Genomic DNA, 12,715 nt, shown 5'->3' with positions numbered 1-12,715 from the left:
AAAAAAACCGGAAGAGGGCCACAGTAATGGATGGGTCGAGATCGGAGGCGGCGGGTACGAAAGTCAGCGAAGCAAATACAGAAAGCGCTGGCAATACCCCTAAACCAAGTAGGAAATGAGGCATTATGGAAGAGTTGACAGGTTGGGGGCTGTCATGCAATGTTTCTTTTCCCGTTCAGTTCTACATATTTCATCTGTTTCTTTAGGTAATTAATGGAACTGTTGACGTATGTGCACACTGGACAAGGACAACGAACGAAGCTCTGTCAAAATAGAGAGAGAAATTGATGTCAACCACTAGGTTAATCTTTACCCTATGTCAGCTTTCGACTTAAGCATCCAATGAAAGCTACTGGCAATGAAATCACGTGCCAAGCCAATTCCTCTTTTTGCGTTGATCTGCAGCGCCTCATATTACCATCTGACATTGTCTTTTATTAAAGTTTGGATTTAACCTACACTACCAACAACTTGCAGAGAGCAAGAGGGCCAGAAGCGCCGATAAGGTTGGCAAGCGGACAGTTCGGCTTCAGGGAGGGAAGGGAAAATGAACACATACTAACATCAGAAGGCAGAGTCAGCTGTAAGATTTGCGATGGTGTTAGCCTAGTGTTTTCCTGGGCGTTGAGAAACCCGACTGGGCGCGCCCTGAAAGAGCCCGGATAGCCCGACGCACTTAACCCGGGAAAGTATCGAGTCTGGTTAATCCATTAATCCATATGCCCTCAGCCGACCAGCCCCCACGCGCACCAACCAGCTCAAAGCAACTCTATCAATGACTTCCGTTTACCGGTAATTTCTGTAATTCGTCTTTTTAAAGGACTAGTATCATGGTGACGATCATCAATGGGGGCTCGAGCTGTAGACTTCATATCATCGGATGGCGCCGACGGTCGAAAACATAATCAAAGATATGTAGCTTTACAGGGTTGACCTCTTGAGCAGGTGTGCACCACTCAAATAAGTATCTGTCAAGAACTTATACTCGAGGTGCTTGGAGCGTACTCATTACGCATAGTACTGTTGGCGCGCTCACCCCGAATACGCCGTATCAACTACTGTGCGGAGATATTAAATACGTGTAGTACGAGTACTCCCTATGAAGGCAGTCATGGGTGAATTCCAGGATGAGGTCGATTTCTTGCATCATGGTAAAACCAAAATTCCGGCTACTACAGAGCTGCAAGCAATACAGTACTTTTGTAGGATTAATAAATTTATCCTGCAACCGATGCGGTCTACGACGTACTGAGCATATCGGCTACTGAACCGAATACTCCTGCAATCATTTGGTGAGGTAATCCAATTTCATGGTAACTTTACGGAACGGAGTCGAGTCAGCTACATATTATTTTCTAGAAGAAGCAACTGCGGAGTCCTACTCCGTAATTTAACCTACACATCGGCTACAGTGCTGGCCTGCTGATACTGCAATCGTTCAGGATGAACAGTAAAGTACTTAATAGTGCTGTTTCATTTTCATTGACCCGGCAGTCACACTTTCAACTACAGAATTCTGTATGAGCATCATAGTACAAGACAGCGCTACTGGGACAGGATGTTTGTCGCATCGAAACGCTGAGCAACAATCCAACGATTTAGGTGTTTGCGTTGAACCTAAAATCAAGCTCATCGTTGGCTATCTCCGGTTCATTCAACTGGCTGATGGGCAACGAATTCGTGCTCGATTGTGATCTGCAATTGCCCGTCCTAACCTTTTATCTCTTCGGAGACTTTTCTAGGCCCACAGTAGTCATCACTGCTGTTGGAGGTCGTCGGGGCCGATTTGGGAGAGCGGAGTCTCCTATCTTGTTATGTTTGATGGTACGGCCCGGGTTATTAATTACGGGGCATCAACGAGTACTGAGTAGTTACAGGTATTTAACCGGTGAGATATTACCTGATCTGTCACGGAAAAGACAACTTCCGGGGAGTCACGTGCATCGTACGGCCCTAAATAAGCCCGTCATGTGCCCGTCTGGGCATTTATGAGTAGGCATTAAAACTGCGGAAGTATGTGTGTCCTCCTTCAGGATCTACTTGTGGGCAAAGCAAGAATTATGCTAACAGCAATGTCGTTGATTTTAACTGGCAATGCTGGCTCTCTGGCCGCCAGCAATGAGTCTGACAGAGTAGGTTAAGGTGCCTACCTTGCTCTCTTGCAGCCATGCGATGGCTCTGAACCCAAAAGTTATTTTTTCAGTGCTGGTCAGATGGTAGAAGAGCAAGTGACAATAATTAGCAACAAAGGCCACTGTACATGTAGCCTAGTGGTACTGAGGCTGGTTCTTTTATTTTTGTGATCTCGTCTGAAAGAAGCGAATGATGCCGAGCTTCAGCCTTCGGCCAGCCGGCAAATGCAAAATGATTTAAAGATTCGAGCGGGTAGATCATCAAATGCCGCAGCCACACTGTAACTCTTCTGAATCTGAATCACAGATACGGCTGAAACAATGCTCGAGATTTGAGCATCGTTCAAGATTCGAGTTTCAATTTGATGACACTATAGTACGTTGCGATGAATATTTTCCCTCTGTGCTCCGCTTTCCAAAGTGGCGTACTTGTATGTGATGCTAGAGTGGTACATAGTACCATGTGCTCTTTTGTGAACCATAGGTACGAAACCATCCCTGCTTCTGATATCGGAAACCGAATGTCGTAGATCAGTGTGATTTGGAACTCTCGAGTATGGATGTGGGCAATACCTATACCTATCTGACAAGAGTTCACAATGGACTCGTTGACAGCGCCACCTGCACAGTGCATGCCGGCTAGCATTTTAGGGACCTGTCATACCAAATCCTTTCTTTCTATAGGGAACAGAGATATTCGGGCTAAATTCGAAGTGTAGTCGTACATTGTGTGACGATACCGTAGTCACGATTCTCCCAGTATCCAACACTAGCCTACCACGTAAATGCATATCACATACACCCTGGCATACCTCATTTCTCTAGAGCATTACTAGTATTGCGTTAGTGGACATACAAGTTCGGCAGTCACTCTCAACTCTTCAGGACAAGAAGAATCACCTGGTCGCTCCCATCACAAGTACTCTTAGGCGGTGCATGTGCCTCGACCCATCTGTTATCGCGGTTGACAGCAGACAGTGCCTCGAAACGATGTCACCATATGCTGTGTACACTTCTTGACGGTACAGTACTCGGTGACGGGCCCTATTGTCCCAAATATCGTTCATCTACATACACGGTCCCAGTATGCGATCGGAAGTAAATATCTATCGTGGCGGTGTCTTTCGAGAAGCGGCAGTGCGAAATTGGAAACCATCCCAATTTTCAGCAAGAGCGGTGACCATGGCGTTGCCAAACCTGGTTCATGTCGAGATCAGTCGTATAAAGTAGTATCTGTTTGGTTCGCTATTATATTGAGATGGTCATGTGCAATCAATCTATACTCGCTTATGCTCGGTAGGCTAGCCGTCCTCTCGTCTCTCTTGAGGCCGTCTACGATGACGAATCTAATGGCGAGTAAATCTACTCCGTACAAGCACCCCGAATTTATCGGATAAGTACTGTTGTCTATTCTAGCGGCTCTAGCTGTACCGTACCTGCACGATGCTAACCGAGAATATCCTCCAACCCTGACCATTGTCCAAGTTTAGGTAGATCAAGTCCACCAGCTTAAAGAAAGTACTCGTTCTAGAAGTGGGGTCAGTCTAGGCTACATGCAGACGAACTTGAATCGGCTGCGAACTTCGGAAATCGTTCGGGAACCACAAATTACACATATAGTGCTGTCCTTGGGACCTATTACTTAGTTTAGTACCGTGTAGATGCTGCCATGAAATCTGGACAGCCACCCTTTATTATTACACTGAGGCTGCGTAGAACATCGCAATGTTGAACTCCCCAAAAGCCCTTGTTCAACTGACCAACGCCCGCACGTCTTACTTGGGGCGATTCGTTCCTTAGCCGGTGCGATACTGTGTTAGTAGATTGATCAGTATCAGATAAATTTTTTGCAATTTATCCATTAGTTAAAACAACATTCGTGGCAGGATCATTTTGCTCAGTCCCTGGAATCCTAGTCGTGTCTTAGCCACTCTCCCAAGCCCCCACCAAACTTGGCAGACTTCGGTGAGTAAGTTAGCGTGAATTACGTCGGCCGCAGTACCACCAAATGCACATCGCACTTGATGTTTGTGAACGGCTGAGAGTCATGTGATGATTTTCTCTATGGACCAGCATGAGTCCAGCCTTTCAAGCCTGTTCACGGTCAGATCCAGCCGACAGCTCCTGCTGCAAGTCTTCTGCAATTTTGCGTTTTCGATCCTCCTCAGCCTCGTTGCTGTGGTCTTGGAACACAACGTCCATTTCCTCGAGCGTCCTGCCCTTGGTTTCGGGCACGACAAAGTAGGTCCATATACCCGACAGAACGCAGAAAACAGCGAAGAATGTGTAGGCTCCGAAACCGGTGTTCTGTACCAGTGGAGGAGTGATCAGGCCCTAGAAACAAACGATGGTGAATTTGTCAGTGTGTCCGAAGCTGTAGTATGTCTTCGGCTCTCAAACGACCTACGATTATAAAGTTGTTCAACCAGTTCGAACACGTCGACAGAGCCACTCCCTTGGCTCGCAGCGAGGACGGGAAGATTTCTATGACACGTGAGTTCTAGGGTCAAGGCATTCTCCGGATAGACTCTTTTTGGCTCACCAGATGGCATCGCCCAGGGGACAGGGCCCCAGGAGGCACCGAAAGCCAGCATGTACAGAAATAGGAAGGCGACACTAGTCCAGCCCTGTGGCCGATGCGCTGGCCAGTTGTCATCGTATAAACCCACCAGGACCGCAATGATGATGTGAGAAATGGACATTGCAACTGATCCGATCAAGAGAAGAGGACGCCGACCGAACTTGTCCATCGTCCAAATGCTTGAGGTGACCCCAACAAGCTGGGTAACGTTTAGAACCCCAGACAGGACCAGCTGCGTATTGTAGTCCATTCCCATCGTCTTGAACAGCGTTGGTGAGTAGTAAATGAGAGCATTAATCCCAACAAACTGGACAGAGTAAGTTCGTCAGTACAGAAATGCAAATAAATCTTTGCTGACTGAGATCGTTTGTAAGTCAGTTGTAATTGATGGATACAAACCTGTTGAAAGAACATGATCCCGACACCAACGTGGGTTCTTCGCCAGCATCCTGGTTTGAAGCAATCAATCCATGAGACTACCTCAAGCAGAGCTTCACTTTTGCGAGACCCATCTTGCAAATTGGGATGCTTCTCAGCACTGATCTCTTTGTGGAACCTGACCTCAACTTGAATGTCGAAGAATTCCTGCTTTACTCGGGCATCAGTTTCGGGAAGCCGGCGCAACCGGCAGAGAGACTCTAGGGCTTCGGGCTCCCGACCGCGGAAGACTAGCCAACGGGGCGAGAAAGGAAGCAGATACACACCCGCGATAAGAACAAAGCCAGGCAGCATTTGGAGAAAAAATGGCAATCTCCATGACCAATCCGACGGCATGTACCTCGTGCCGTAAGTGATATAGTATGCAATCACAATGCCCAGGACAATGCAAAACTCCTCCATGACGAGTAACGTGCCTCTCACTTCCGGCGGGCTAACTTCAGAAATGTATAGCGGCGCCACCATGCTGAGCATGCCGATACCAATTCCTCCGATCAGTCGGGCGACCACAAGCATTGCGTAATTGATAGCGGCAGTCTGGAGTATTGACCCAATCGTGAATATGATCACTGCGATTACGATCGAATAACGGCGGGAATATTTGTCGGCAATCCAGCCCTGATTGAGAGCACCCAGCAATGCTCCTAATTCAATCATTGCTGTCATGAGGCCCTTCCAGAATCCGGCACCGGCGGCAGTCTCTGATACGAGTGGGAAGGTCTCGAGGAAGTGCGGCATGACCAAAACGATCGAGACTACGCCCTGGTCGTACCCGAACAAGACACCTCCCAGCGTGGAGCAGGCTGCGCACAGGGTCACGAACGGATTGTGAAAGAGACCTCGAACTCCGGGCGGTCCATACGGAGTCCGCTCAGCCCGCTGGATGTGGTACGATTCCCCGGCGCTGGGAGAAGGGCCCGCGGTCTCTTCTTTGACCCTGACCGAGTCGTCCTCGGACGCCATACTGGGTGACTCACCGATCGCAGGGATGGTATGTACAACAGAGCGTGAGGCAGAGATACTCAACAGGCAAATTGGCACAGTGAAAAAGAAAAAGAAATGGAGACCCCGGGAATGTAATGGATATTTATTCACATCAAATCTACTAACCCCCAGGAACCCCAGATTCTCCAGTGCTTTGTTGATTATCAACAAAGATCCCTTACAATACTCCACACTCCGTCCAGTAATTGACCTCATGGTTGCCATCCCACGCGCCCCCGCTGAGGTCTGCAAAGGTCCACCCAACATGAAGATCTAAGAGCGTTGCATGAAGAATATTCGATGGCCACTGTGGCGTCACAGACCGGGGGGGGGGGTAAATTCGTCCGACTCCGTGGTCCGTTCATGCAAGTAACGCAGATATGCTTGTGGCATTGGGTCCTGCGCAGTCTCCGTACGCCCCCAGTAACTTAATACACTATTTCGGAGAATCGGACTCGGGGAACTGCGATAATCGAGTCATGCAACGTTATTACGTATGTACATGGTCTGGGGAACAGCAGAACCAGGTTGGTGTCTTGGTGATCTGATGACTGGATCCCATTCCTGGCTTTGCTCGCGGGTGGCTGCGCTTAGGCAAGGCTTGAGTAGCTTGATCATTGATCGATGACGTACTTTGCCGACCTGGGAATCTCTCCGTTCAAGGGTCCACTTGGTCGAAAGGCTTCCGGTGAATATTATGTTGGCAAGGGAATTCCGTCGAGTCTCGACTCATTCCTCAATTTCGAGAGACGCAAGGACAAAGCCACAAAGATGGCGGCACCTGGCAAATACCAGTTGGAAAAATTCTTCGCCATCATGCTGCACTGTGATTGATTAGCGCCATAAGGTCACAATCCATGTGCTAATACTCTCTCATACATAGCGGCTCACGGAAAACCTACTGATTTTGATTAATTTCATGGAGCTGCATGGTGGAGCTTACTGGAGCACCAGGGCGGCAGACTGGCAAAGTCTCTAGGGCTAAGTGGCTAACTACATTTCGGACGGGCTTGATCGGTCGGCAAGTACGGAGTAAGAGCCGCAGATTTAATCACGTGACAATTATCACGTGAGTTTCCAGAAAGGCGCAATGCCTGCAGGTCCTCAAGACTGTTCAACTGGAAAATGCCGGGCTTTATTACTTCCCCAACCCAAAAGACAATTGCCCTCTTTTTCCTGGTACTAGTGGAAAGATAACCTTTGGCTCATGGCAATTGTCGTACTGAAGGGCGCAGGCATTTGTAGATTCCTGCCTGAGATGCCTGGCAGCCTGAACTTACCCAGGCATCCCAGCATTTTAGTGCGGGCGCGAAGTTGGAGAACCCCTCCGTTAGGAACACGCGATTGCGACAGCTTCATGTCTACAAGCTACTGCCCTGCTTTGCTACGGACTTGACTGCTGCGGTTATCAAACGACGAAAACACCGCGATTTGGACCCTTCGTACTCCGTAGACCGAGCGGAATCCCAGCAACTTCGGCCACCAGGCCGCGCGCTTCTCTCGACCGTAATTACTGACGACGCGTGACTCAAAGACGCGGATCGAACTGGAAAATCGTCGCCTCGGCAACACCTTCATTCAAATTTCCGTATCGACAGCACGTGCTTGTCTCGAGATTTGGGAGGTCCGTGAATCTGTTCAGACGAGATATCACTGCGTTTTTGAAATCGATCTGTAAGCGGCCGAGAAAGGCCTCAACGCGTCCGCGCTAACTAATGGCTCGAACTCAGAGTGCGCGAAATCATTCCGTCAGCTGTTTCACACTATGGCTTCCTTTGTCCAGGACCTCTGGTCCAGTATCTTTACACCAGGGCCGACTCCGACATTGCTCGTTGCGACAAATGCAACATTCGCAGCGTTACAAATTCTTCTTTTTGCCCTTCTGCTAGCCACCTACAGTATCCATTTTGTCGTTCTATCCTTTTTGTCGGGCACGCTTTGGTGGGGTGTCAACTGGTTCGCGAAAGAGGTACAAGAGGCCCAGGCCCGCGCGGAAGAGCAGCGAAAGGCGCAACATATAAAGGACGAGCAAGGAGAGAGGCAAAAGGCAACTGGAGTGGATGAGAAGACAGGGTCAGAGACGGAAACAGAGACAGAAGGTGTCTCCAAGGCGAGACGACGTGCTCCAAGGCCATCACCACAGACGCAACCCGTCGCTAAGGGACCGACTGGCGTGCTGCCTGGAGAAGGTTCTTCAGGTTATGTGAGCACCGATAGCGACTGGGAAAAGGTCGAGAGTGAAAGGGCATCATGAATTCGATCATGATGTTCCAGTTACGAGTTCTTCCTGTTCCTATCGGCTGTTGGTCCAAGTCATCGAAGAGCATGTATTCAAATCTGATAGAGCATGCATTCGGATGTACTCGTGCTTGATTGACCGGTGGACACTTTTCCTGGACAAACAAATTTTCACGCATGGGATGATTCATCGTGATGCAGCCGCCAGTACATACTACTTTACTCAGAAATTATACCAAGTGCGCTATATTTGCAAGAAGGCTGTGGATGCAGCAATCGATCATGTTGAACCGGAAAAAGCTAAACAGTTGATGTGACGATTGAGTAGTTCCACGAAATTGTGGGAAACCTTACTTATACAGATGCGATCCCTAGCCAATCTACCGGCCATGAACAAACAACAAGGCTATTGCGAAAGAGGCAGCCCTGGAGGCATCATTGCAACGCTCAAAGTTTGCGGGAAGGTAAAACAAACGCCCCGTGCGGCGTCGTGCCTTTTGTACCACTGGCCATCAAAATGCCATCAAAGGAGATATTCGGGGAGATAGAACCAATTGGCTGAACGTCAAGGAACGGTGGATCAGATCGCTGGCACCCTGCAATTGCTCAATAGCCGCAATTCCGCGAGCTTCCTTATCAATCCCATCTCGGAAGAGGCGAACCTAGAATCGCACGTGACTGAGCCTGAGAGGAACCATGACTAATCAAAAAATCACGTGCGCAAGGATGCAAGATGCAAACATTGTAAACATGTACCTATCAGAAGCTCACGCGTTGCGAATCTCCAGTACAAACTATCGGACTTCCTCCTGTAAGGGCATTGGGGTTTATGAGCAATATTATGGAAAATCGAATGGAAAACAACTAGCGGAATGCCAGGTGTGATTTTCCAACATGAGCCCACGGCAATGAATCGGAAACGCATTTTCGAAGGCGTGTTTTCAGCGCCAAGGTCGACGGGTCTCGATGATAACCCAATTGCGAGCCGCGTCCTTCGTTCCAGTATACAGGATGAACATTTCGTAGAAGGCATTGGTACTTCTACACTGGAATTTGAAAAGTCAACATCGGATTCTCAAAGCTGGAGTCACGCATGGCATGTTGCAACGGACTTTCTGTCTTTTCCAGACCATGGTGTTGAGGAGCTTGTACGTCTGGATAAAGGCGACGATGCCGTATCCAAGCCTGTGTCGCAGGATGTCATTAATGCCCTGACGTACGTGATATCATATGGGCGCCGTGAGGGTGTTCGGAGCCTTGTTGAGTGGTATGGAAATGAAATCCGGAGGCATTTCTTGACTAATCTTCGAGGAGAACTAATCCATGTATGTGCTCCTCCCTTACACGCCTTCGATAGATGCTGATGAGTCAAAGCTGTTGGATGAGTCCCGCCATGAGAGACTACTCTCACGAGTTGTCCGATATCTGCAGCTGGCCCAGCGGCTCTATTACACCCCTTTCGAACAACACGTGGTACCGAAGCTGGATGCTACCAGTCGCGAAACGGCCATTTCGTCCCTAAGAAGAACGTTCAATGCCATTGTGTCTTACTCGCTGCCGTTTTCGCGAATCTCTGTCCTCCTTGAGACAGAGCTTAGCAGTGCAGCCGCAGTGATTCTTGGAGTTGAGGATGCTAAGCACCAAGCAAGGGTTGCAGAATTCGAATTTCAAGATGACAATATGGATATTGACCGGGATGGCTCTATCACGTATCGTTGCTGGCGACAGGAAGCTTCGGACACTGCTCGCATCCACGCAATGAATGAATTTGCGAGGTCCGGTCACGCCGCTGCTGCCAGGGAAAAGCTACTTTCACTGTTGGAAGGGGTGCGAGATGTTGGCCTCGGTGGCGAGCGGGCGCAAAAGGTCTTTGCTGAAGTCATGAATGTCATGATGACCGAGTATATTTCCGCTACGTACGCCGGCCAATGGGACTCGCCGTCCTCTGCTGCTCATCATTTGCGACTATGGACAGAAAACGTTTTTGCAAGGTTTGTCATTGACGTGCTTACTATCCTCAAGTCTCCAGAGGCCGAAAGTGCCGATGTAAGTCTCAATGATGTGAACAACTGGCATGAGATGGCAATTGCCCGTTTGGGCGCTTTGAGGACAAGTGAACTGTTCGACATCATTGTGGACTGGGACGAGAGCAGCGGTGCTATCGAGGACTTGAAATATTTCACGAGTAGCCCTCGAGCGAGACTGCTTCTGGCAACTGAATTTATTGGAACCTTGAATCGGCGATTACTGCACCCTGGAGCGTCCACCGTTGAAATTTTGCAGGCCTACATCTCTATCATCCGTGCGTTCAATCTTCTGGACCCGAAGGGAGTCCTTCTGCATTGGGTGGCTCGGCCCATACGCAGATATCTCAAAGACCGTGACGACACAATCAAAGCAATTGTGAGCGGTCTACTTGCGGAACCCTCGGATGCTCAAAGGAATGCACCTCCAGCGGGAAGTGAGACACTGACGGAGCTATCTGTCGAATTGAACAACGCACGCCAACGCTCGCTACAAGATGACTTAGGTGAACTCGACTGGGATGATATGAACTGGACCCCTGATCCGGTCGATGCGGCGCCTGATTACAGTAAATCAAGGGAGTTCGATGTGATTGGCAGTCTAACTAGTCTTTTCGAGTCGAAGGAAGCTTTCGTGACGGAATTGAAGACCATGCTTTCAGAGAGGCTTTTGAGGAAGAGCAACTTCGATCAGGAAATATCTGTGCTGGAGCTGTTGAAGATGCGGTTTGGAGATGATGCGTTACAAGCCTGCGAAGTCATGCTACATGATATGACTGTCTCTGCAGGCATCGACTCAACCATACATAATCAAAAATTGTCCGAACGCACGAAACAGGATGCTCCCAGCTTGCCGGCAGAAGCAGTTTCTGCCGTGCCAGAGCTACACGCAAAAATTCTGTCACGCTTTTTTTGGCCGTCAATTCAAGACCAGCCTTTCAATGTTCCTGATGAGATCGCAGTTCTCCAGGAACGTTATAAAGCCGGTTTTGAGTCTGTTCGCACCGGACGCAAGCTCTCTTGGCTTAATTCCCTTGGTCAAGTCACTGTGGAGCTGGAACTTGAAGATCGAGTTTTCAGCGACAAGGTCACGACTTGGCAAGCCACAGTAATCTATGCGTTTCAGTCGGACACTCCAGGTGGCGAACCTGTGACCAAGACTGTTGCCGAATTGTCAGAGTCCCTTTCAATGTCGGCCTCTCTCGTCCGCAGCGCATGTCTCTTTTGGGTCGGCAAGCGTATCCTTACGGAAGTGCAGCATGATACATTCCGTGTCCTAGAAGTACTTCCCAACGATGATGAACAAGATTCTGCAGAAAATGCGGATGTGTCGTCGGAAATTAAAGGCGCTTCTGATACTGATGCGGCCCTTATCGCTGCAGAATCGGCAGCGGCAGCTGCTGCTAAAGAATCAGCGCATGCAGCTATGTTGGAGAAAATGCATTTTTACTGGCAATTCGTCGTAGGCATGCTGACGAATCAAGGCCCCATGCCTCTACAACGGATTGTCATGATGCTCAAGATTGCCGTTCCGGGAGGTTTTCCATTCAGTGACGATGAACTGAAGGAGTATCTCGCCGGGATGGTCTCCAAGGGAAAGCTGGAAATTATTAGTGGAGGGAATTACAAGATAATCCCCTAGAAGGGATGCCTTTTCTGTCGGGAAACAGACGGATCCGGGGCTAGCTAGGTAGCATAGCACCGTATCCAGCATGCCGTACATGTTCATCTGCAAAGGCAATATCAATCTTACTGCAGATTACGTTCTCTTTCTGCGTTCAATTCATCCTCAACCGCTCCGCATACATCGTTATCAATAGTTATCGCTTGCTCCGGAGTCTCGCCGCGTGACTGAAGAAGCTTCATCGACGAATATGTTCATGATAAAGACGGCTCGGTGATAACGCTCCTACTGGGCACACTCTTATGGTCTTGGAGAATGCTCAGGACATGGGCGTGACTCCTGATCCCACAACCCTACCCTAACTGTTCGCCGGATATGCACGTGACTTTATCGTGTCTGCCAAGATTGCCAAGACAATTACAAAGCAGCAATAATCACGTGATATTAAACCTGAATAGGATTAGCGTCTGACTTTTGTCCTATCTTATCGGGAATTGATTTTTGATCGCCCGATGCTAGCGATGATGTAGGCGTAGCGACTGTACTCATCTACGTCATATCTGGACTTATGGGCCCTGCCTTGACGTTCCGAGTTTCGGTTTGATGAGTCAGAACGTAGAATAGACGCTGTTGAGTTCTATTCACACGATCACGACCCGTTTTGTCGTCTCTCATAGCGTCCGTCGTGCGGCGT

At 49.0% G+C, this 12,715-nt stretch overlaps 3 protein-coding genes across 3 annotated transcripts; 2 read left to right on the top strand and 1 right to left on the bottom strand.

Moving 5' to 3' along the window:
* Nucleotides 1-4,220: 4,220 nt before the first annotated feature.
* On the bottom strand, nt 4,221-6,114 carry VTN49DRAFT_3431 (uncharacterized protein; the record flags this gene model as incomplete). The annotated part of the gene is made up of 4 exons (XM_069411267.1): nt 4,221-4,466; nt 4,540-4,616; nt 4,675-5,020; nt 5,113-6,114. 4 exons carry the CDS (start codon nt 6,112-6,114, stop codon nt 4,221-4,223), a joined length of 1,671 nt encoding a protein of 556 aa, XP_069268709.1.
* Nucleotides 6,115-7,900: 1,786 nt separating this feature from the next.
* Nucleotides 7,901-8,389, top strand: VTN49DRAFT_3430 (uncharacterized protein; the record flags this gene model as incomplete). Its single annotated transcript, XM_069411266.1, has 1 exon — nt 7,901-8,389. The coding sequence occupies one exon, from the start codon at nt 7,901-7,903 to the stop codon at nt 8,387-8,389; it is 489 nt and encodes a 162-aa protein (XP_069268708.1).
* Nucleotides 8,390-9,281: 892 nt separating this feature from the next.
* On the top strand, nt 9,282-12,039 carry VTN49DRAFT_3429 (uncharacterized protein; the record flags this gene model as incomplete). The annotated part of the gene is made up of 2 exons (XM_069411264.1): nt 9,282-9,698; nt 9,748-12,039. 2 exons carry the CDS (start codon nt 9,282-9,284, stop codon nt 12,037-12,039), a joined length of 2,709 nt encoding a protein of 902 aa, XP_069268707.1.
* Nucleotides 12,040-12,715: the final 676 nt, after the last annotated feature.

The sequence above is a fragment of the Thermomyces lanuginosus genome (genome assembly GCF_041956635.1).
Source record: "Thermomyces lanuginosus strain ATCC 200065 unplaced genomic scaffold VTN49scaffold_28, whole genome shotgun sequence".
Classification (NCBI taxonomy): Eukaryota; Fungi; Ascomycota; class Eurotiomycetes; order Eurotiales; family Trichocomaceae; genus Thermomyces; species Thermomyces lanuginosus.
The sequence above is the reverse complement of the archived record's forward strand: the minus strand, read 5'-3'. Positions and strand labels throughout refer to the sequence as shown.